This window comes from Scomber scombrus, chromosome 9 (genome assembly GCF_963691925.1).
Source record: "Scomber scombrus chromosome 9, fScoSco1.1, whole genome shotgun sequence".
NCBI classification, from domain to species: Eukaryota; Metazoa; Chordata; class Actinopteri; order Scombriformes; family Scombridae; genus Scomber; species Scomber scombrus.
In genome coordinates, this window is record NC_084978.1 from 13,847,279 (window position 1) to 13,872,617 (window position 25,339).

Sequence of the window (25,339 nt, forward strand, 5' to 3'; positions counted from 1 at the left end):
ATAAATAAATAGAAATAATTTAGAAATGGTGTTTGTGAAACAAAGCAAATATGATGTAAAAGCTTTTTTCCATGAATTATGGACTGTCTTTCACTAATAATGAACCATAACTTTACTGCATCAGAGCCGAGTACTTTGGTGTAAAATTTAGTTTATTTTTCATTTTAAACAATAACATTTCTGTCCAGCAGTAATGTTTACTTAATTTATTCATATCATTTATTTATTATTTATTTGTTTTGAGTTTTTCCAAAGTCAGTGAATTATAAGGCACTAGTTATTGTACAGTATGTCTCCTTGTAAACAATTTAACATGAAATGTAAATAAAGAATGGGCAGAGTGTGTTTGCAATGTCTGTTTTGTATTTAATGTCTGATGATTTTCACCTTATTTATGTAATTATTAAAATAGTTGAGTGCACCAAGATTATTTTGACACAGATAATCATATTGTAAAGTTTTTACATTGGGGAATACCTATACACATTACTGCAAGCCATTTATTCAACAACCAGGTCATTATACTGTTGGATAATATGAACTTTTTCAGGTCAATTCAATGGTTTCCAGGATATTTTGATCTGGAAAGATGAATGTGCTTTCCAGGTGTTTCAGAAAACAGAAACCCTGAGTTTGAAGAAAGCAGTTCCCTAATATCATGCATTTATTCAATTCAAATATTTTTTGATATTTGTGCATCAGCCTAACCTGTCCTAGCTCCTCATTGAGGTCTGAAGTGTTGACCAGTGCTCCTTCCTGGATTTCAGGGTCAAAAAAATCCTTGTCCCAGGCAATGAAAAAGGATCCCAGAAACTTCTGCATCTCAACCGTCACATACATGGACACCGGAATGATGAAGTTGAAGAGCACCATGAAGGACAGGAAGTCGGTGAACATCTTTAGATACTGTTGGGGGTAAAAGAGAATGCAATTTAAAATGTACCTAATGTCATCCTGCATTGATGGGCTGGTGATTTATCACAGTCTGACTGCACTGTAATATAAGTTCATTACATGAATTGCGTGCCTCAGTAAAGTATCAGAAGTCCTAGAGTATCCAGACAACAAATATGAAGACACGATGGCCATTGCAATGTTCAATCGCGATGTTCACAGCTCATTGAGGCCTAGGGCAGCGGGTTAACAGCCAGTGAAATGGACCATGTCACAATGTAGGTCTGTGGTGGTCATTTTGCAGAGAGGAGATTTACTAGAGTGGAGCAGAGGAGGCTAGGGCTTATAAAACACTTTAATACGATGGATGGAGCTGTGCCCTTTTAAGTTACAACTGCAATCATAAGTTAAGTATTTACTGAGCGCTTCTAGTTACAATAATATTTGCTATACACAATGATATACTGATGCTGTGATAGATCATTTCCCGAGCAGCTCTACAGACATACGTCACTGCAGATATTTCATTTTTACAATGTGCATGATACATAGTACTGAAGCGTGATTATATATAAGAAAAGGTCACATTTTTGGACTGTGCTTTCTATAACATCAATGTAATGTTGTGAGTTATTGTGGCGTCTCTGTACCCATCAGGTACTTAGGTCATGGTTCACCATTTGTACTCACCAGATTGGTGTCCTTCTCTCTCTGCGTCTTCTCATTGTACCAAGGCTCATCCTGCCCAGGCTTGCTCTGCCACACGTACTTAAGTGTAGTGCACACCAGGGCCTTGCTCACCAATATACAAAGGTAAACCAGAAGGAAGGCATTGATGGACCTGAAAATAAAATAAATAAAATATTTGAGGACCAGAGGTATGTCATATATTTGAGGTTTGTTTACACCTTTTTCTCTTAACTTACTTCTCCACAGCCGAGCGTTTCTGAGACTTGCCCTGGTAGTTAAGAGCCATTTTTGTTTCCATGCCAGTGTAAACTGCAACACCTTAAAAAAGAAAAGAAGAAGAAAGATCTGCTTTTTAAATACTGAACTATTTTCACTAATATTAATACACTAATGCCATCAATACCATTTTACTCACCATAGATTTTCTGGGTGTTCTTTAAAGTTGCCCCTTTCAGCAGTAGGTTTTCTGGGCCCAAAGACCTGCACAATTACATCAGTACATCAAACAGTTCAGTCACATAGCAGCTGTGTAATCCACACACTCCTCCATTCTCTAAATGGAAACCTGGCAGCCAAGCTGGCATTCACTCTAAAATACGCAGGGACAGTACACACTATGACTGCAGTCTGGGCTTACATCAGCTCCACTTTTCCTGAGAAGGACACTGGCATTTGTTTATATGGCCATTACAAAGCAGTCACTGATAAATGCCTGTGGCAGTGGTTTGGAAGGAGTGGCTGAAGCTGTGCCAGCCTGTTTTCATTTTAATGCTTGTCTGCAATAAAAGGATCAATGAAATAATGATTTGTTGGTGATGCAAAGGGAAACAAATGAGTACTTAAGCAACTCTGTTTTGATTTTGCTCTCACTTAAAGTGAGCTGAGATGTTTGTGCAAGAGTGCTCTCACCTTACTGCTGGCTCCAGATTGTTTTTGTAGATGTGCATACGACCGACAAACCTACAACAAAAATACAAACACACTTAGAATCTGAGGTCATTTGTAAAAATGTATAAAAAAGGATGTGTGATGTTTGTTTTGCATATAATTCAATCTTTCTATACTAGAGTGGATTTGAAGTTGAGGTGTCCAAATATATGAGTTTTTTTTTTTTTTTTTTTAAACTGTAAGTACTCATTGACCTGAAATCAGGAGCAGAGGTTTGGGAGCCAGCTAATTACAGATGGTTAGCAAGTGGCACTCTGTCAGTTATATTGACTCTGAATAGTAAGCATCTGGCACTATGACTTACATTAGCATGTCTCAACCACCACTTTGATCTGTGGCTAAATGACAATATTCCTACTCCTTGCCCCAAGGGGGAGCCAAAGGCTTTGTGTTGATTGTCCCACTAATGAGTAATAATCAATTCTGAGAATAAAACTGCTCAAATTTGACCATGATTTCTTGAGAATTTCAGGACATTTTCCACTAGCAGTTGAGTTAATCCATTGCCCAACAAACCGCAAGCAATGCATGCTTGTAGTGTAAATCTGTTGGGGCCACATGATGAAGTGCCTACTTGTAAAGGTCAGGCTGTGGCTGTTCACACTCGATGGTGGCATTGAGAGATTCCAGATCCTTCTCTGTGTCTGGCACTGTGTAGTGTGTCTGGACAAGTGGAAGAGGCAGAGAAAGAGAGAAAGAGACAGAGTTAGAGCGCGTGACTGGCTGAGGTCAAGTGTTCATTTTAGCCTCCCCCTACTCCTCACACATAGGCACCACAGGAAAATAGGAAGACAAATGATAGCCAGGTACTGTGACTCACACTTGAGCACAAAAAGGCACCAACATATATTTATGAGGACAGAGGGGGGACTTCCAGATTTTCTTCCCATGCAACAGGTTCCAATGTACAAGCCAATACAGGTAGGAAATTGCAATAATCGTTGAAAATGAATGCCCATTTCCCTTATTTTAATCCTACTAAGCAAAAAATATGACAAAAAAGGCAAAAAAATCAACAAAATTTAAAAATCGTGGGAAATCGAGGCCCACATTACCTTATGGTTGGACTCTCCATCCAGACTTGCTGTGGTAACAAAACATGTATCATCATCTCGGCTAGATTGCAGCAGTATTAAATCACAGGGAAAGGTCTCATCTTCCTCCACCTCCACAACATCTCCAACCTGGTCAAAGAAACACAACCAAAAACAATTTTTAATACTTTCCACGTTTTTTCCCCCACACTTTTCTAAGTACCAGATCAGCAGGATTCAGCACAGGACAGGAAGTGACAAAGATTTGAACAATCACAGATAAAAGGTGGTTTAAGTAATTTTACCACTAGGGAGCAGAAGGACTACAATTAAACACATACAAATTACCAATTTCAAGATTCTGTAGCTAATGTGTTCTCAAACAAGCTGCCTACTTACATACATAAGAGCATAAATGGAGCAACACCAGACACGTTTTAGTTCAATATTCACTTACCTTTCAGGTCTAGTGAGTAAAGACAACTGTCTCTCTTTGGCTTGCTAAATGTTTACTTTAACTCTAGTCCATTTTACAGAAGGAGGTAGCTTATAGTTAACTTGTCTGAGCTCCTGTGCTGAGAGCAGCTGCCCACAGTTTGAGACTCAACAATAATGTTTTGGTTTTGACAGCTGGGTGATTCTCAGTGGTGTCAGCAGCACTTGCAGAACTTTAAAATAACCAGGAATCATTTGCTTCAAATATTGCTTGATAAATTCTTAACTTTCGAGAAGATGAATAAATCTTTGAAAATACTACAAGGCCCATATTGGACAGATAAAAAATATATTGAAAATAAAACACCTGCACACAACATCCTGGAAACATTTGTTATTGCCTTGTTTAAGCATCTGAAGCATTTATACAGGCAGAGCACGTTCTCCCATGTGCATACATTCCAAACACAGTCATGCCAACCTGCCAGCAGTTTCACTGAGGCCATGTCTCTAAGGAAATGTTTATTACTCTGGATTGCAGCTAAGATGTAGCTGCCGAAAGGTACCTTGATCTTCTCACTGTCCTTCTCCTTCCGTATCCTCAGACCGCCCTCTAGCACTTTCACTGGGTACTTATTCACCTCATTGTCAGCCTTGTGCCGTAACCAGTCCTCATAGCCCTAAGGTGACATATCAATAACAGAATTGTATTATTTGCTTAGTACAGAAAAAAATACAAAAACATTTTTGTGACATTTCAACTGATGGATCATTAGCAGCTCACAAAATAACATAAGTATTCTACTGATATGTAGGGTAGGTTTATCAGGATCTCTCACCCATCAAGGGAAGTAAGATATAAAGAAAGTTCTGTACGTGCAGTATAATAATTACATTTACTACTGCATAACTGTGTGCATAAGAGTGCCTGCAGCAGCAGAATGGGATAGTGATTGTCCAGCACTTGGAACAGTATACCATGAAATAATACTGAGTCGGATAAAAATATCATTCCTGGGGCTGCAGCAGTATAAAGGCACAAAGCCTAGAGTAGACTTCTTAAGTACTTTTAAGATAGTGATGGAGATGGGAGATGGTGCAGAGATGCAGCGGGTAAAGAGGGAAACCAGAGTGTGTGCCAAGGTGGCACTTGAGCCAGAAAACGGGATCACAGGGAAAAGTCATAGGAGGAGAGAGAATGTCTTGTTGAGTGATGCTGGGAAATGATGCCAGGTGGATGAAAAGGGGGGGAAGAGGGAGGAGAAGCATTCCATGGATGGTCAGTTGAACTATACAGTTTCCCCTCAACCTGACTATGAGAGTCAGGAAGCCTGCCGCGGTGTCCCACTTCAAAGCCTGGCTGAAGGCGGTCCAGCGCTATCAGTGCATCCCATATATTTTCATAAGGAAGTCCACCCGCTATTGTGCATTTCAAAGCCGCCGCAGTAGACTAGCTATAAAGCCATTCTTAAACAATACATCTAAGGCTGGGACATGTAAGCAACAGAGTCAAAGAAACAGGCACTCCCCTTGATAATTTGTATCTCTGTAATAGACTTGCTCTCTCTTTCTCCATTTGCTCACACTCCCAGAGAGCTCATTTCCTCCCCAATCACAATTCACCAGCAGATCATATTAACATAAAACCCAAGAGAGCATTAGTCACATACTTTATACAAAAATCACAGCAAGGGAGCTATGAAGGCAGAGGGACTTATGTTATATGGAGAGGGAGGAAGGATATAATGTGAGAGACAATGAAAAAATGAGGAACAAGGCAATGGAAATCACAATAATAATGATATCACCCTCATCAGCCTCATTAGGCAGTGTCTTACCTGCTTGATAGCGGTCACTGTAATCACAAAAAATAAGGGTAGGCCACTGGTGACTGGGCTGGTGGGGGTGTCCACTATCACCTGTCGGAAAGGGGGCAAACAAACACTTCAGAGAAATTGAATGTTAACACTCAACGGCAAACACCTGCCCTTCAAACTGAGCAGATGAGACACTATACATGTCTACAAAGGCCATGCTGCACCACGTGTATATGTGGCTTAGAAAATGGGGCCACCCCTTTAAATGCAGGGTGTAGTTTGTTTCTGTAAGGCGTTACTACTGCTCCCCAAATTTGGTCATCCATAAGGCACATGGGAGATATTTACATTTCAGAAGTGAAGAATGGAGGTTCTGGACCATGGGACTTTTAATCAGGTGGGCCAGGGACAGAGTGCTTAATCTGCAGGCATGCCAACGCTTCTGTGTTTCTGCCAAGGCATGAGAGAGGGCCAACACAAAGCTTTGTTGGACTCACCTTACCTGTTTGAGCTTTGTGTGTGCGTGTGTGTGCGTGTGTGCGTGTGTGTGCGTGTGTGTGTGTGTGTGTGTGTTTGCGTGTGTAGCGAGAATAAGCATGGGACCAGTGATCAGGTAATCCCCAACAGCCAACCACCTGACCAAAGCTCCCAGCTAAAACCCCAACACAAAAATGGCCTTGTGTGTTTGCATGGCCCTTAAAACCATCACAAGCGGTATTTCTGAAGCCGGTCTCCCCCTGAGCCAGAGTGCGCATTACAGCATGCAGCGACGCGACACATCCAGCTCGTTGGTATTCTGACCAGGAGTATTACAAGCTGTCAGATAGACATTAGCTCAAGTAAGAGTAGGAGATGGGTTTTGAAGCAGTCTCCGGTGTTTTCCCTCACCTGTGCTCTGACTGAGAATGAAATACACCCGCTGATCGCTCGGTAATCACCACAAACACAAACACACAGACACATTCTGTACCCGTACGACAGCAGAGCTACTAGCCTACCCAAGCTTTACTGAGATTACAATTAACTGGCGGATAAATCAATTACGAGGCAGAGATGGACTAGTGCACATCGACCATTTGGAGAAGTGCAGATTCAGAGGAGAGTCTGCATTATATATTTGTAGTCGTTGGCGATTCCAGTGAGACAGAAGAGAAAGTAATAATTTTGCCGCAGTAGCCTCAGGTGTAGAGAGCTAGAGGTGAGCCTGTTCAATGCTTCAGACGAAGAGAGTGTACATGAGGATGACATATGGGGCTCTGGGTTTAAAACTCATTACAACAGGGCACATTCCTGTGGTCTGTGTTGCTTGTAGATTAACGAATACCTCTTGGGAGAGTCTTAGTTTACCTTGGTCATGTTAGCCTTCCATGTTGACAAGGTTCTCAAAGGTTAACAGCACAGATGTGAAAACATTAGAGAAAGGGGACAGAGCTTCTTTATTTTTGCCTACAATAAAATCAACAGCGAACTCTTATTCTCTACGTTTGGATTGAAGGCTGATTACAGACAACTGCAGGAAGGACTGAGGACATCATGTCCCTCTAATGCACCAGCCAGATGGTCAAACTTGAAAAAAGGGCGATCACAGCACAGAGTGAGCACACTACAAAGCCAACTTTCAGCCTAAATGTTGTTTGATTTATCTTTGCCACTTCAATGACAAGTTTGATGGCAACTGTTCAATAGAGGACTATACAAAGAGACAAATGATGGTGTCTTTTTTCAGTATCTGTTGTTCAAACAGGGACTAAAAAAACTGTTCATCTGTCTCTACTATACGATGTAAAATCAGACTTAACGGGTTTCATAGCAACTGTATCAAGGACACCGACCATTTGGGAAAAGGTAAGGGTTCAAATTAAGCAATAACGTAAAACCAATGCAAAATCCCCACCAAACTTCCAGATGGCCAAATACTTTTCCTCCTCTGCACCAAATGCAAAGACAAAAATCTTAGCAATAGGAGTGAACTGTGTGCTGACGCTGATGTGCTGGTGTGATATCAGAGCAGCAGAGCGGAGCAGCACAAAGCCCTTCATCTGAGCCAGGAAGTGTGTCAGAGTGAGTGACAGCCAGCAGGTCCCCGGGGGCCCAGGGCAACGCTGTGGGCCCTTGCGTCCTCCTACTCCTTTCACCCTCTCGTTCTCCCTTTCTCTCTCTCTCACCAGTTCTCTCTTGTTACTCCCATCAACGTTTCTCTTACTCTCTCACTTTATTCCCATTCGATCAAATTCAAGCAAAGACATGCAAGGCTATTTATAGGAGAGTGGTGCTTTTTTATCAGCCTGTGTCTATTTGTGGCACTCAGAAGCACAGAGGGCTTCCTGGCTCCTGACGTCAGCAGTGCAGCGCTGCAGAGAGATGGGGGGGGATGTGTAAGAGAGAGGGAGAGACAGGGAGGGAGAGAGAAAGACAGAAAAAGCCAAACCAGATGACAAAGGGAACGGCAAAAAGAGGATAGGCAGAGTTGGAGGATGCATGACATTTGGCAGTCGGTAGATAATTTGCATGAAGCCTCTCTGGGGAAGTGAAAAGGTTTATTTCCATCTTAGAGCTGCAACTGCAAAATGAGTGCACGCAGGGTCTGTGTACCTGTGCCTATCTCTCTCTCTCTCTCTCAGATATAATAGCAGGCTGCACGGGAAAACTGAGTGCTTCGGATAAGGAACCCCTCAAGAGAGGCTGGATTAGTGGAGAAACGCCAACCACGCTGCAGCCTGGGTAAACACTGTCAGCAAACCCAGGACACCCACTGAGTCATACATCGCAAGCGCAATCACATACACATACATGCAATGCATTCACACTCCAACAAACATTCTCCACTGCACACAACACACTCTGATAATCCCGCCGCATACATGCAGCAATAGGCAATTTGAGTGAATGATGCAAACACACTTGATGGTATACTCCCACACAACTGTACTGCATTAGCTCACGATAATTTCACGCATTTGCTCACAACTGTTCAAAATTCAGCACTTGTGTCCATTAGCTGAGGATGATATGGAGTCATACCAGACAATAAAGAAAGAAATAAAGGCTGGAGTGTCATCTGTGGAAACAGGGGCTGGTGTGGGGTAAACAGTGTAATTGATCTGCAATTGACTTGATCATTATAGAATTACTTTACACAGAGATATGTCCCGATTTAGTACAGCACCAGGCTTCTGGAAGCTGTCACTCTGTGAGCTCATGCAGTCAGTATGTGACTGGAGAAAGTACATCCCTCCAGAGCAGGACCAACACCAGCACCTGTTTACACTAGAGGGATGTTTGCAGCTATGGTTTAGGTTATGCCTGGAGGGAAAGACATTTTCGGTGGATCAGAAAAGGAAGGTGATGGAAGAGAAAGAACAGATGGAGGTGACAAATGCTCTTTTCTTTTATGATCTCCAAACTCACGAGGAGAGAAGTGAGAAGATGAGAGGGGTCACTTAAGAGTGCAGAGCAGGGGAATTAGAATGTCAGTCATTGCATTTTAGTCAGCGCTCTTGGCCAGCTGACAGTTTCCACTTATGAGCAGAGAGCAGCACACACAACACTAATTAACAATGACTGCTACACAAACACAATTCTGAGACCATGTAAGACGAGAACCTTGTGATTTATCTCTTTGCAGAGATAAACAGTGTGAGCAACAGATAACAAAACTGCATTTCAAATACATTGCTCAAGCCTGAAGGGGAAGCTACAGTAATGTCACACCTCTTAAAACATGCAAACAGTTCACACAACAAGTCATACTTCCTCACCTCTTTTCATATACGTATCATGTACAGTACTGCAAACGTTTTAGAGTCATAAAGATCTATCCTCAGATGACAAGAAGAACAAGAAGTCCTGCAACAGATGATATGGCCGCCCCAGAGTCCTGATTTCAACATCATAGAGTCGGTCTGGGATTACATGAGGAGAATGAAGCAACTGAGACGCTTAAATCCACAGAACTGTGGCAAGACATAGGATTAACCTACCTGCCAAACAAGTGTACATAATCTCTTCTGTTTTAAAGCTAGGTTATACCAAATATTGATTATATTTACATTTCTACTCTTTGCTGCATTTTGTATGAAGTTAATTAATAAATACAGACCATTCATGGCATTACTTTTGAAAGCATCCCCACTTTACTTTTAGTGCCTAAAACCTTTGCACAGAATTGCAAGGGTATGTGTGAATGCAGGAATGTTGGATGAGACATATTGACCAATTCAAAGTGATCGTCAACATGATTTAACTTCACAGTGTTAGTCTGAAAGGGTCAGGTGTGCACACACAGGACCTGACTATGTGAATATGTTTCACAAAGTCGCAGATAACACAAACATACATTACGTCACTATTTAAAGAATGGAATCAACGTTTGGTTTGGCACACTGACAATGGCTGCCCTTACCTGCACCAGGAAGATGATAAGGAAGTAGAAATTGGCAATTCTTCTAAACTGTTCAAACAGGTTCTTTGGTAGAAAGTTCCACACGGTATACTGCAGAGGGAAAAAGAAAAACATGCATGTACTGTAAGTCAAATAAAAGCAAAGTCTCTGTGGTGTGAGAACTGTTTGATGCTGCTCTTTGTGGTGTTATGTCCCAATTCAATCAGGACTTTTCTCAACTCACAGTTGGAGGTTTGAGAAAAGTTTGGCATGGGGAGAGACATTAAAAGCAGTCAATATTAACAAGCTCTTGCATGTGCGTATTCTGTCTGAACAGGGGAAGGGGAAAGAGGAAAGGCAACTTCAATAGCTTGGAGTCTGTCTTCTTGGTAAATCCTAGAGAAACAACCCTTAAGTATTGCATTGATTCAGATTAGAGATGTATTTCCATAATTCAGCTTCCCTTGAATAGAGAGCCAATGAACTTATCAAGTTGGCAACTGTTTCTATGTCTTTTGTTAGTTTTGAAGTGGCTGTGACTGCTGATACTATCAGGGCTGAAGCAACACTTTTATCTGCTTAAATCCCTATGAGACAGCTCAACAATACCCTGCTGTTAACTTTGTACCACACAACAAAGTACCAGGGTGAAAAACACAAACGCATAGGGATTGCAGGCACACACACTGACACACATTCACACTCGCGCGCACACATGCAATAAGCCGCTGTTTATGAAGGGGAATGTCTGCATGGGGAGAGTGTTGAAATGCAGCCGCAGCAGAATGGCCCATCTCATTTTGCAAGAGAGAAAAGAGAGTGAAAGTAATGAGAAAAGGGAGGGGGGGAGGTGGGGGGAGGGTGGCTGAGTGCGATGGTGCAGCAGCAAGTAGAGCAGGGGAGGAGAGGTGGAGATTGGTCATTGCAGAGTGCAAAAGCAACAGGATGATGGAGGGCAGAGGGATGAAGGAGCATAAACACTTACAGCCGGGTAATTAAAGACTGTTTACCCTGATGTACTGGCAGCAGGCAATTGATTGGCCCATCCTCACTGGGACCCTCTGCACCACTATAAATCCCACTGCCGTCTTACTCTCACTCTGCTTTCCTCTCCCCATCATATCCATAAGCCAGCACCTGCATGAGCCTGCCGCTGACACAGGACTGTGGGGCAAGATTTAAGGGGTGGGGGTGGGGGTTGGTGGGGCGGTGAGGGCGGAGGGGGGGTCTATCAGAGCCCTGGGGGGGAAACCACTGAATTGCCCACCCTGCCAGTACATTAATAGCAGTCTTGTATTTCACTGCCGCAGCCAGTGCTCCCCTGACAGACAAATAACCGCCTTCTGTTGGGAGCGAAGACAAGCATGTGGACAGGCAGTGAAAGAAGGGATAAAGAAAGGAAAACATGGGAATACTCGGGAGTCAGGACGGTGCAAGAGTTCATTTCGTATTCCAAGTGTTAGATAAGAGAGGAGGAATGCCCGAGGGCAGGTGCAACATAATACTGAGAGGAGCTGAGAACAAACCGAGGAGTATGAATTTCATTTGGTGTACGGCAGGACTGAAACCCTGCCGTATGCATGTGAATGTGCTTCTTACCTTGGAGGACACAATCCTGTTATCACAGAACTTGGGTGGGATGAAAGCTTCGGTGGCAGAACACTGCCGATGACCAATATAGATAGTCCTACTGTCTACTCTTCTCTCATCACCGCCAAGCTGGAAGAGGAAGAAGTGGAGAGGGGAAGAGATAAATAGACAAAAAGGGAAAGGGACGACATGACATATAAGTAATTTAAGACATGGAACAATCCCAATTGAATCAAGCCCATAAATAAAATGATCATCATACAGGAAACAAGAATTATCTACGCATAAGAGAGATTAGACCCTCCCATATGAGGCATGGCGATTGTAGAATTAATCAATGAAAACAAAAGAGCTATTTAACAGTGTACTGTTGAGATGGAGCAAATCCACAATGATCACAAAGGATTTGTTGTGGCCATAAAAAAAAATAATCAAGTCTGGTAAGGCCCACATTCCACCCAGAGGTCAGGAATTAAGAGATTAAAGTTTCTACCGTGGTGCAGAAAATTAAAAAATCTTAAAAGCATTCTCCTGGAAAACTGTGTAACACAAGCCAATAATTCAGAGAGGGGACAAAGGAAAAGTATGACAAGGGTCAACAGGCCAAAATGGTAACTGTGCAGAGACTATAACTTAATTGTTTCACTCCCAGGTGGTCACTCATCGATGATAAATGAGTAATAACTGTGGGCAGCCAGGAGAAAAGATGCTGTGCACAGATTTATAGGCTGAGCTGACTTGCAGTGATGCAGATGGCAGTGGGAATTCTGTGCGCACACACACACACCTAATGCATGAATAAATGAAAGAGGGGAAAAAAACTGTTCAGGAGCTAGAGACACGCCCCCCCCCCAAAACATGAGGTGGCCTGGGCATTCCTCTTCCATAAAAGGCAGGTAGGAGGAATCACAATGCAAGGCAGGGAAGCCATGTTGTAGTCATCATGACCTTGCTTTCTTGGAGCTCTGCTTATGCGCATTTCAAAAATAAAATTATACCAGAAATGATGACGAAGAAAGGAAGTGCGTAGACCCAAACAATCAAAGTGATTAATTGTCAGAGAGGTTTTTTGTTTTAAAATCTGTTTTCCACACTGTGTAGAACTGAGTGTAGAGATGTTGATACACCACTTTCTTTTTTGGCTCATGCACTGTTTAATTATGTTGTCCTACATAGGTTACATTGTATATCAATGAATCAATCTATAATAATAATAGTGGCTAAGAGACAGAATTTCATGTGGATCAGTCATGCCTGATCAGTCAGTTTAACAAAGTCAGTATCAGTACTACTCCAGTATTTCATATAAGTGCATCACTCCATTTAGATTGACTGGTGTCTTTTTAAATGGTGTATTCAATGGCAACAACTGCACACCAATCGGAGGAGGCCAAGTGTAGCCTATCACTACCCACAAAGGCTGAAGAAACATGATAGTGTCACCCAACCACTCAAAAACATCCAGCAAAGCAAAAAGATGATGGAGGCATAGAGAGCCACAGATACAGCTTTGGTCACCACTGCAAAAACAAGTTATTAATGCTTATCTATACAAACATTACTCATCAATGTTGTCCTGCAACTGTTCTTCTACTTCTGCTTTCTGCTCAAATGTTATGATATTATAATATGAAGTGTCGAGCAGCCGACGAGTGAGAAATTCAAGACAATGCATTATTTTAACGCCATGGCAGACTTATAATCAGGCTGATCAATACAATCATACATGAGCCTGACGGTGCTTTTTTTCTGAAGGAGGGTCTGACCTGCTGGAGTTTGAAGGTCGAAAAAAATAGTTTGCATAACAATGTTGACACATTAAGGCCCAGTTTTTATTACGGATATTCACTCAAGCAATTTCTTTTACTTTCTCTCTCTCTCATGTAGAAAAATGTTTGTGTGTGTGTGTGTGTGTGTGTGTGTGTGTGTGTGTGTGTGTGTGTGTGTGTGTGTGTGTGTGTATGTGTGTGTGTGTATGACAGCGAACACCTGAACATTCACTCTTAAGCAAACATGTCATGCTTCATGCTACATCAAGTTTAAACTTGTAATTTGCTATGTTGTGATCCAAACCAATCTTCCACTTTTCCCACAGTTCCAGCGCCAAGGTTTAAATTCCGTTCAAGAAATGGGAAATGGCTTTCAATGAAGCATCTCTTAATCACTGTGACGCATTTAAGCAAATGTAACTCAATCAGCAAGTTTGTGCATGCTTGAAGAATTCATTTTTAATCGACGCTGGGCTTTGACCAAGTACTACATTTGAACATTATACTATATTACAGTGTAAAAATTTATGCATTTCTTTGTTTATTGTTCTATACAGTTTTAAAAAAATGTTTAGCTTTGTTTAAGCATGGGATTGAAATTTGACAGCCACGGTACGCAGCTCTAAGAGCAACTTGTGAAACAAATGTTTTGTACTTGTTTATTAATGTTGCATAATTTCTATTGATGTGACACTAAAGAATCTAAAGTAAATATATGATTTTAAATTATATCACATTAATTTCACTTTAGCATCAAAAATGTACCAAGTTATCAATTAACACTCAGAATCAGCCTCTGCAAAATAAACTGGAAACATTCTCAGTGTTCTTTTTCGCCTCTGATGGTGAAAAACATGATCCAAATTAAGACTTCTACCCACAAGTTTTTTTTTTATGTGGATGTTCTCTGCATAAGCACAAGTTGTGCAGCTATTACTGTGCCTGTAAATTATTAAGGTCATGCAGGCAGGGGATCTGCTTTATCTCATATAAATGCCAGCAACATGTGGGTTGAGGGGACACATTACCATGAACATCTGATCCTTGAGCAGTGCCAGCGAATGTGTGAATTACGTCTGCCACCTGGACAGCAAGTTGCCCAAAGTCTGTTTCTGACAAGCAGGTAGATCAGAGAATAGCCTCCAACACTTGGGGGCCTAATTTATGCATGTGAGAACAAAAACATAGCCTACATACAGTAATTCCAGTTTATGCAATCACTTGCTTCTCGTTGATGGTCAAATTGCTCATCTTAATTCGGAAATATTTCCCCATCTTCTCTCCAGTTCTGAGTGAAACTGTTAGCCAACAGGCTTAGAGATGTTTACACCTCAGTATGGCTGTCAAATCTACCATCCCCTTCCTGCTCAGCACACTCTGACACTCCTTCAGCAGGACCGGACGGACCAGGCTGCCAGAGGATGCAGGGGGAGTAATAGAGAGGGAGTGGGAGGAAGAAAGAGTGCAAGAGGGAGGAAGTACAACAGGATCCAAGGACACAAGTACATCTAGGTTTTCTATATCAAACAAAGAACACCTCCATGATCTGCCCTTGTTCATTTATTTGAATCAGATGCAGTGTTTCCTGGCAATTATCCCTCCTCTCTGTACTCTGAAAATGTAATCTACAAATATAACAGTAGCATTTCAGATTTGCAGTACTGCAAATCACTAATATAACATTAGAGAACAATGTAGGGCCAGAAAAAGCAATCATGTACAAAGCGCTGCGCAGACAAAATAAAAAAATGCAACTCAGGAACAATTTACAAACCAAATTAGCCTCCAGTCAAAGCACCACAGGAAAGGGCTCTGGCTTGTTCTTCAGGGTTACATGTGAGACAATCAACAGTATTAGTTGTCGACTTCTGAAAGTGCCAATCTTTCACCTGTGTCTATCGCTTTAGGACTGATTACAAACAAGAGCCAAACTAACGCATACAGTTTCAAGGTTTCACAGTTTCTTATCAGATAGACAAACACCAGTTTTGATGTAGACTAAACTAAACACTGTTGCTGAAAAGCCAATAAGAACACAATAAGAAATGTTGGCACCTAAGAACACATAATTCATGCTGAAAATGAGATTCTGTATTAAATGAGGAAGTAGTCCATGTCCTGGGGTCCTAAAGATAAGGAAGGAACTATTGAAAGGCCATTGATTTGGTGGCAATTTCACTGTTAAATATAATGAGGGTCAGACCACAGTGCCCACTTCATTTTTGAGCAGTTACGTGACCGCAATGCTCAACTCCAATATAGTGAGCTAAAGGCCACACAAAAATGCTAATGTAAGGAAAAATAAAACTGATTTCATTATCTTAGCCTCATTGTCAAAGGTTAAACAAAGCCATTCAATGCCAATGATGTTAGCAAGTAAAGCAAAAATGTCCACGAGTCAAGTGCAAGTATGTCAATATTAAACAGTAGATTCTTCCTTGATGCAAAGGCATAAGCTGCAAAACGTGAACAGCGATCAATAAAGCAAACATCCATAGTCAATTGAGCTGAGATGTTATTGCTCAGTCAGAAATAAATGGTGCATTAGAAAATTGAGAGAGCCTGAAACTTTACATTAAATTACACTCTAAATTAAATTATGCACACATTGTGAAATGAGCAGAGGCTGGGACAGGCGGGGAAAGGTGCTCCACTGAGAGCCGGGGAAATATAAGGCTGCATTCAGTGACTGCCAACCCCCCAGTGATGACTCGGGTCTGATGACGCTGCGTCCTGTCACACCATCTCACTATTCAGTGACTATTCGCTTTGTCACAATCTGCACGCTGTTGGTTGAACAGATGCGTACAGAGTAAACCTGTACACTCTATTGTTACCATAACAGTACAAATTCACACAGCACAACCTTTGTAAAATTTGTAAAAAAAAACATATTAATGATTTCATATAATTTTTAAGTACTTTCTGATGCTGTAGTCTGTGTTGTTGTATTAAAGATGGTGCATCATCTCAGCTTGGAAACCTGTCAGCTCCACTAATGTAAGTAGGCTGGAGCTCTTCTGCAGATTAGTGGGTCAGTGCATCTCTTCAACCACAGAGCAACCCCACCCTGTCAAACATAATCAACTTAACACCACTACATGCACTATGAGGCTTGTAGTAATGAAGTCAGTATAATACTATGTCTGTAACTTAGTCATTTTCATTATCAATGAATCTGCTGGTTATTCATTAGTTAATGCATTAATCGTTCATTCTATAAAATGTCAGAAGACAGAGGAAAATATTCCCATCAGTTTTCCAGAGCAAAATGTTTTGTTTGGTACAAGTCCAACAGTCCAAAACATATAAAACATTTTACATTTACAACCATACAAAACAGAAAAAACAGCAATTTCACACATTTGGGAAAATGAGAATTACAATTTATCAATTATCCACGTAGCTGCCAATAAACTTTTGTTGATCAACTAATCAATTGTTGCCATAAGACACCTAAAAGGCTATCGTAATCCAGAAGTAGAGTCAAAGGAATTGGATTTACTGCCTTTATTCTTTAAGACATTTCACCACTTGCTTCTCATCGAATAGGCTTCTTTAGTGCTCCTCACTGGTGAGTAGTCCATTACACTTTAATCTCTTTTGGGTGGTTGCATACAGTCACGCATACCCCTCACCAGCCCTCATCAACATCTGTGTCATGCAAAAATAAAGCTGCACATCACAGTTTACACAGTGCTTTGTCATATACATAAACTTATTGCCATTTATGGACTGCACGTGAAACAGAGGAGTGTGCTGGTTTTTAGAGCTGCTTTGGACGGCAAAGTGGGGTCTGAGCTTATTGTTAATGTTTAACTGAAGCGTGGCTCAGGCAGCATACATATGGACTGTATCTCCAGGCGAGGTGTGTTCAGTATCAAGCAAGTTCATTTGACTAGCATCTATATGCAAACAGCAAATAAAGATGTTACCAAAAAAAAGGCTAGTGACAGCAGGTGTGCCATGGTACAGTGAGTATTATTTACCCTGACACAAATGGATTTTGTGGTCAAACACAATCGATACAGTAATATTTTCTAACAAAAGTGCTGAAGCAAACTGAATAAAGTAAGCCCGAAACAATCGGTTCAGAATCAGGAGACCAGTCTGCTGTTGTGGTTTTGTACAATCAGTACAAGGGACAAAAACAACAAGCTCAGTCAGTAAGGAATGTAGAAGCTGTGCCATTAAGCTTAAAAAAAAATCCACTTACAAAATCTACTTAAACACATTTAATGAGGTGTGAGGGAGCTGTGTGAAGAAGTGAGAGCACGGGGGACCTATGCTTGCACTTCTTTATGTCCTGCGTGTGTACTAATAGCTCTGTGCACTACACTGAGAACGACAGGTTTGTTGTAAACTCTGTGTTCCTGTTTGACCTTGGTATCTGCTTCATGTAATTCCCTGGGCAAAAACCAACTATACTCTGTAAGACTAAGAAACACAGGAAAAGGAAGGCTGTGCGTGTGTCTCGCTCCTCGATCGCATTCAACAACTTAACAACTGCTCCGCTTGCATCTTATCTATCCTATCAGCTTTTATGATGTTGCTCCAAGTTAAGTGGCTTCATCACGGGTCAGCCTTATCAGTCATTTAGTGTAGTACTTTATAATCATCTTCTTCTTTTTTTCTCCTCTCACCACGTAGAGGAGAAACCTTAAGAGGAAAAAGCCCCAAGAGAGGATCTATTACATTAGAGCAGGTCTAGGCCTCAACGAGAAATGTATTGTGACAGTGAATGAATAAATGCCACCGGAAATGCCTTAACTGAAGCAAACCATTTCAAGAATGTTGATGACAACAGTATAAACAGCCTGACTGCAACATAAAGTTTCAATTATGACAGGCTGAATAGTGCTTAGTGATCAATGTTTGAATACAAGGAGAACGATCCACACGTCGAGTCAGTGCTGTTATCCACTGCAGTACCCTATCCAGTACTCACCTCTCTTTCATTCTCTCACTCTCTTTTTGGTCAGCCCACTTGCCTGTCCTCTTCCAGCATGCTCACTCCGTCGCTAATTGTAACTCTCTCAGTTTTGATTACACATCCAAGTGCTCACTGCATTGGCTGCACAGAATTTACAGAGTCCGCATTACCGTCTAAAGTTAATATAGCACAAATACACATTAACATCAAACCTGAATTAAGGGTTTGTCGATTTGTCTAACTTCAGCACAAAGACTTTTTGTCGTGTTTAACTATTATCACAGAAAACTGCGCTCAGCTTTGTTAGTATATCCTCACAATATCTAAATATCAAAGATGTGCGGCTACAGTTTGTCAATGGTTTTATCACTTTTGGCACTTTATGAAAAGCTATGATAACAAATCTTATGCTGTTATTTGGAGAAGTAATGTTCATGTTTTGTTCATGTACCAATTCTGAAATTACTCATTTGTTTATAACCACTGTGTTACAAATATTAGTCACCCTCCTTCCTTAAAATAAATGGATCAACACTACAATTAAAAAAAAGAAGTAGGTTAGCTAAAACTCACAAACAAATTAAAGGAAAACAGCCAACGGACAAACCAATTCAGTTGACAATGCACTTAGTAAAAAGGAAAAAAACACTCTGGACAGGTAAGAAAAGAATGACCAGACTTACTGTTAACATTGCTGTTGCCAAAGTTTCCAATTTCTTCAATTTCCATGCACTCTGTGACAGCAGTAGCAGTAATGAGTAGCATTTTGATGGTTAAACAGATTTGGGCGCAAAGCAGGAAACCATAATGTATAGCGATTAAATTACCAAACATACCATGTCTAAAAAAAAATCCACATTAATATTATGATTATTATTAAATTAGTAATACTAAATCAATGAAAAGCAGAGCCATTATCCCATAGTGAAACAGGAGTTACCTCCATCATGGATTCACCAACAATTGGCCTATGGCATGGCATAGTATAAAGACCCCATGTCAGCGGCTACTGTCTCCTCTGTCCACTTTTTGCACACAGTGATGAATAGCCTCACAGAGTAATAATCGTCCAACTTGAGCTGAGGGCTGATCCTAAGGAGCTGTTGTGGATAGGCAAAGGCTCATTGTTCTACTAGCATCCCTGCAGCTGTACGAGACACTGAGTGTACTGTACCACAGGCTGGTACTGGCCTACATTACACTGTGTCCCTCGACAATGGGGAGGAGGGGAAAATCATCTAGACCTCGCAGTGGGAGCTGCTTCCTCAATCATTTGGTAGCCTCAAAAAGCCACAGATATTGTGCTAGCTACTTTTGCAACGCCTGTGGTGTAAAGACAACTTGTCAAATGTCTCATGTGGACATTTTGTGACTACATGACAGTTGGTCATAGCATGTGAGACCATTCCCCTGACTGAAAACTGAACGGCTCATTGGTTTTTGTTTTCAGTACACTGTGAATGCACACAATGTAAATCTTCAGTGTCAAAGGCAGCCACTGTCTGACACCAGAGAAGAATTCAACATTGCAGGACGCAAAAAAATGGCAGTAGATGTTTACCAGCAGGAAATGTCTAAGCAAGTCACACAATGCTGACAAAGGTCTGAGGTTATCTGTGTGTCTGACACACACTGTTCCTCAAAACAGAAGCTTAAACTGAATAAAGGACAAGGAAGCAGCCTAAACATCACCCAACAAACCTGGAAACAAGTTTTATATTCACTGGGAAAGTTATTTTTTAACTGGCTTACACTCTCAAAGCATTCATTTACTAAGGCTTTGGTTTTAAGATTATATGTTACTCCACCTCCTCCTGCTTGAACTTTGTCCCCATAGCTACTGTACCATGCTCTAGACAAGTTAGCTCCCAAAGTATTAGAGAAAATGACAAAAGTGAATTATTTCCAAGGGTTCTAACATAGGAAATCTCCACAATTAATGTTTTAAGACCAGGAAAAGTGAGCACATTTTGAGCTGCAGCCTAGTCACACTTTAATCTATAATTAAAGAGAATTTAAAGTAGTGAAGCCATAAATGGAGTATGGTTTTTCCAGCCAAGTGCACATAGTCTCTCTACTGTTTTTGTGTGTGACAAATCACCAGATTCAGATACTCAGGTGGAGGTGTTTGATCCAGCTGGGGTTTTTTTCTGTGTTGTGTACAGGTTGTAACTTAACTAAACTCTCCCCTCACCCACCATGGCTGGCAGAATGCCATGCAATACTCACAAAAAGGAATTTACAGTATAAACCCGAATGCTGACAAGCTTTTTTTTTTTTTTAAATCTCCATCTCAGCTACAGCCCTTCTGATGACATTATCTTTAATAATATATGAGGCTACACTGGCTATAATTGCTATTCAATTAATTATCCTCAGACACTGCAGAGGGGAGCAATGAGACTAATGACAAAGCTCAATGTGGTTCTTGTCTTCCTCTGCGGAGAGGACATGGTTGATTTGGGTTTGGGTTTTTTCCCCAAGAATTACCTCCCACCGAACTGTTACCACATTAAAAAGCCTCATTTTTCTCACTGCGACTGAGAAACACTGCCTGCCTAGCTGGGAGTTTGCAGTGGAGATAATCATTGTAGGCTGTTGCTTTAAACTAGGTATGTATGTGTGTGTGTGTGTGTGTGTGTGTGTGTGTGTGTGTGTGTGTGTGTGTGTGTGTGTGTGTGTGTGTGTGTGTGTGTGTGTGTGTGTGTGTGTGTGTGGGAGGGGACATGTTCGTATGTCTTCCAGCAGTGGTTAAATCCTCACATGGGCTTTGCTGTTCTTCTTCTCCGTGTCAGTGAGTACCCTATCATTTCAGGTGACAATGAAAAATCTGGGATGATGAAACATCAAGAGGTGGCGTTGTCTCTCCTCCTCCCTCCGTGCTCAGACACAGAGTGAGACATAGACACACTCACAACGCACACACTCACAACGCACACACACACACACACACACAAAAAACATCCCCCCACACATCTCAGCATTCTCTTCACATCTCACTGCGAATGCTCTGTGGGTAATGCTGGAGCTGGAGCATGGCACAGAAAATCTGTGGATGAGCCTTTATACATATATGGATGACGAGGACGTATTTTGAGTGCCGCTAGCCTGGTGCGGATACGTGGGTCAGGAAAGGGTGGAGCGATGTGAAGAGAATTCAAAATAAATGAAGCAACCTGAATTATTTAGAGGTACAAACTGAGAATTCAACCTAGCTTTTAAAAGGAAGTGGAAGACTGCCACAAAAAGCCATCCGCGGTCACCTGACCCACCCACTCTGATGTTAATCACCACAGAAACCCTGAAGGAGTCCGTCCATTAGGTAAGCACAGTAGAGTAAGAGATGGGAGAGGTGCAAAGAGGCTACAGGTCCGCCCCCTGGTTTCACTCCAGTTTGAGTCACGCATGGCTCTCCGGACTCCCCCACTACATTTTATAACCCTGCTATCCCACAGACAGCTGCTTATTCTTTTACACCGCCTCCCTCCCCACACTAAATATATTTATTATCCTGCTGTGTGTTGCAGATGAGCTCCTTTGGCTGCGTTTCCATTACTGGGCAGAGTGCAGGAGAACAGACGGAGAGAGGAAGGAAGAGAAAGAGATGAGAGTAAGCAATTCTGTTCGCCAGGCAGCGCGCGGTGCAAGACTAATGGCGGCAAAACTGACCACAGCTCTAATCAATACGCATCTCTCCTAATCAAACTGGCATAATAAATCAAATGGCCCAACACGCCTTGTATGGTATGTTGCCTTCAGATGCACTCTTACCTTAACTGCTTACACAAGAATGACAACTCTGTTCAGGGACTCATCAGTTAATAAAAGCCCTTAATGTTTCCAACAGGTGCTACTGTCTGTTCACAGACAAGTGCATAAAAGCAAGACTAATCTGAATGCAATATAACTAATACATGTTGAGCATTATGAAACATGGTAGATAATGCAGCAAAACCACAATACAGTAATGAAAAAAACATGAGGTACATTTGACATTAATGAGTGTTTATAATACTACAAATCAGACTCATTATCCCAGTATTTGCAGTTCAGATCAAAGTACTGTATTGTACAGCAGCAGGTTAAATAGCTTCCTCTTTGATTGTGGAACAAACAGACCCCAGGGAGAGTGATAAAACATATGTGGCATTCACATCATGTTTGAATAATTGAAAAAATGAGTCCCTAATGGAGAAAATTCACGTGGACGTCCCTTCAAGACAGAACAATAACTGAGAAAGTCAGTGAAGATTTTGGTATTCAACTTGCTGAAAGTTGACATCAAAAAACAGAAACATGGTGGACAAAGTAAATGTTTGGTTGATGGCAAGAAAATTAAATTTTAATTAATTCAAATATTGCATATACATTTTTTGCTCACATGTTATTTGTAATATGTATTAGGTGGTAACCGTTAGTTGCAGTGCGGTGCTTGTTCGAAACATGCCTGATCATTGTTTGGCCTCCAGCCGCTACTTCAATGCATAATAATTAACACATTTGATATGAGGTGTGAAGAAGTGTATACACAAGCAATATAAAAGAAACTAACATTCTGTTATACACAGATGTTACAAATAATAGTAAATAACATGTTCCTTTCTCATTTTGAGTAGCCTAAAATAAGGGCTGCATTTAAAAATATAATAATGTCATTTAAATAATAAGAGATCAGAGAGCAGATCGTTCCTGTTTTCTGTGCCTTCAGTTTGTATTTGAGTGGGAATGTTTGCTCAAATGAGAAGTGCATTGTCGGAAGTGGAGCTTCACAATCGCCACAGTCTTGGAGCATTGGAGACAAACTGGTTTTGAACTTGCCGTGGAAAGTATTTCCTTCGTTTTATGAGCATTACTATAGGATTGTGCATTGTGGGTTCTCAGCACTTCCATAAAACGGGTGACTTACACTCAACCGTGTACAAGAGAAACGCGAAGGACAAACCGACATACAGATAGAGACTCCTTCTTTTGTAGATAGATAACAAGTCAGGTAAATAATTATTTTAGTTTATATTGCTTTTTAGGGAATGTACTTGTGCAGCAACAAGTCTGGCACTAAATACAACACATCATCTTTGTAGCGTCCATGTTGTTTCCAGATTACGACTTAAAAGCTCATCAACACACTGAAGTCGGAAGAATGACTTCTAGACTCTGGAAAATGGGATCATCCGAGGACACGCATGAAGGCAGCAAACGCCTCTGAAAGTATACAGTACCCAACCTTGTGTTTTCACGTTAGTAAAAAAGATGTTTGTAAAAAATATCACCTTACTGTGTTTGGGTGTATAGTTTGCATGTGAGTCAACACTGTCTGCACTTACTTGTGTTGCTGAGTGCGTACGTGAATGTAGGTTTGTGTGTGCAGCGCAGACCTGCGGGTGCTCTTAGCTGACCTGAGAAACAGGTCTGCAGAGCCCCGGGGCTTCCAAACACATCTGATATGCAACCCTTCAATCCTTCACTCATAACAACATCTCCTGCCAGGCACGGGCCTGCATACTACTGCTAGGGTCACAGTCGAATAGAGATAAATCTGAGACAGGCAAGCCTCGGTGCATCATCCTGCAGCAGGAAGGGCAGATTGAGAACAGAGGGAGGGCAGGAGGTGAGGGAGAAAACCCCCACTGAGGAAAAGGAGAACCACAGTGGTGCTGTACTGTGGGCAAACAAACCTGAGTATTAAAGGTGGTGTCAGAAAATATTTGATGACTCAATTTATAGGACTAAAATCACAATTGAATTTGCATGACAGGGTACTGTCACACTGTCAACACTTTACTTATGATGGGAACTCCCACCTACTTTAAACTAGATTTCCCTCAAAACATGTATGAAGCCACAAGAAAAAGAAAAACAGGAACAGTATCAAAAGAAAAATGTTGTACGCATGAGAAAAATAAATGTGTAAATGTTATCTTAGATGACTGTAACATTTATCAGTCAGCAAATATCAGGGTGTGAACACATAGGCTAGAATCTCTTTGTCATCGTATAATAAGAGTACATTTTCACACAGCAGTTTAAAATGCTACACAGGGGTAAATACATTACAATATTTAATCTTAAGTCCTACTTGTGGGGTAAGTTGCAAAATAAAAAACAACACTAACATTTCACACAGGAAATGTGGACTGCAGCTGTGGAACAGCTCAGATAACTTCACACTTCTCCCTTCTTAACTTAGGCCTACTAATTATTAATTTTCGTTACCGATCAATTTTCAGTTCACCAGTCAGTGGTTTCATCTATAAAGAAACTGAAAATGCACCTCACATGTGCCACGGTCCACATCTTCCAATTGCTTGTTTTGTCTAAAGAGTCTACGAAAACTACGAAAAGCAGCAAATATTTGCATTTGAAAAACTGGAACTAGCAAATATTAGGCAATTATTCTTAAGAAATGACTTAAATGATTGATTATGAAAATTGTTGTTAATTCACCTGTTATACAATAAATGACCAATTGTCAACACTAAGCCCTATTGTTATATAAGCCTGACACAAAGCAATTCAGTTTGAGTCAGCGTGACCATTTCCTGCCTTTGTGCACGGAGTAAGAGCACCTGTCGAGCTTCCTCTAACTGGGTTGTGCAGGGCTGGACCGTTTTACAGAAGCTTGTGTGTACTTCAATACTGAGCAGGAGTATTAGCTGCTGCAACGGAGTCAAAATATAGAGCAGAAATTTCACACGTGTGATTTCTACTGATTTAGTGAGTAGGCGGAGGCCTACTGGTAACCATGGTGCAAAAATCGCCTTGGCAATGGTGTTTTCATGCGTCTCCTGTGTTCTCAATGAATACTATCACATTTCTGCCAGGCTCCACCTCTCACAGATCACACTGCT

The 25,339-nt window shown here is 41.2% G+C and overlaps 1 protein-coding gene across 1 annotated transcript in view; it reads right to left on the reverse strand.

Annotated features, from left to right (window-relative positions):
- atp11c (ATPase phospholipid transporting 11C) overlaps positions 1 to 25,339 on the reverse strand; it is a 41,636-nt gene that overhangs the window by 13,843 nt on the left and 2,454 nt on the right. Inside the window, exons 2-12 of the mRNA XM_062425554.1 lie at positions 11,799 to 11,918; positions 10,221 to 10,310; positions 5,840 to 5,920; positions 4,568 to 4,681; positions 3,588 to 3,716; positions 3,107 to 3,195; positions 2,494 to 2,544; positions 2,000 to 2,064; positions 1,821 to 1,902; positions 1,585 to 1,735; positions 709 to 906 (exon numbers count right to left, since the gene is read on the reverse strand). Of these exons, the coding sequence (XP_062281538.1) occupies positions 709 to 906; positions 1,585 to 1,735; positions 1,821 to 1,902; positions 2,000 to 2,064; positions 2,494 to 2,544; positions 3,107 to 3,195; positions 3,588 to 3,716; positions 4,568 to 4,681; positions 5,840 to 5,920; positions 10,221 to 10,310; positions 11,799 to 11,918 (1,170 nt within the window). The remainder of the gene's footprint in view (positions 1 to 708; positions 907 to 1,584; positions 1,736 to 1,820; positions 1,903 to 1,999; positions 2,065 to 2,493; positions 2,545 to 3,106; positions 3,196 to 3,587; positions 3,717 to 4,567; positions 4,682 to 5,839; positions 5,921 to 10,220; positions 10,311 to 11,798; positions 11,919 to 25,339) is intronic.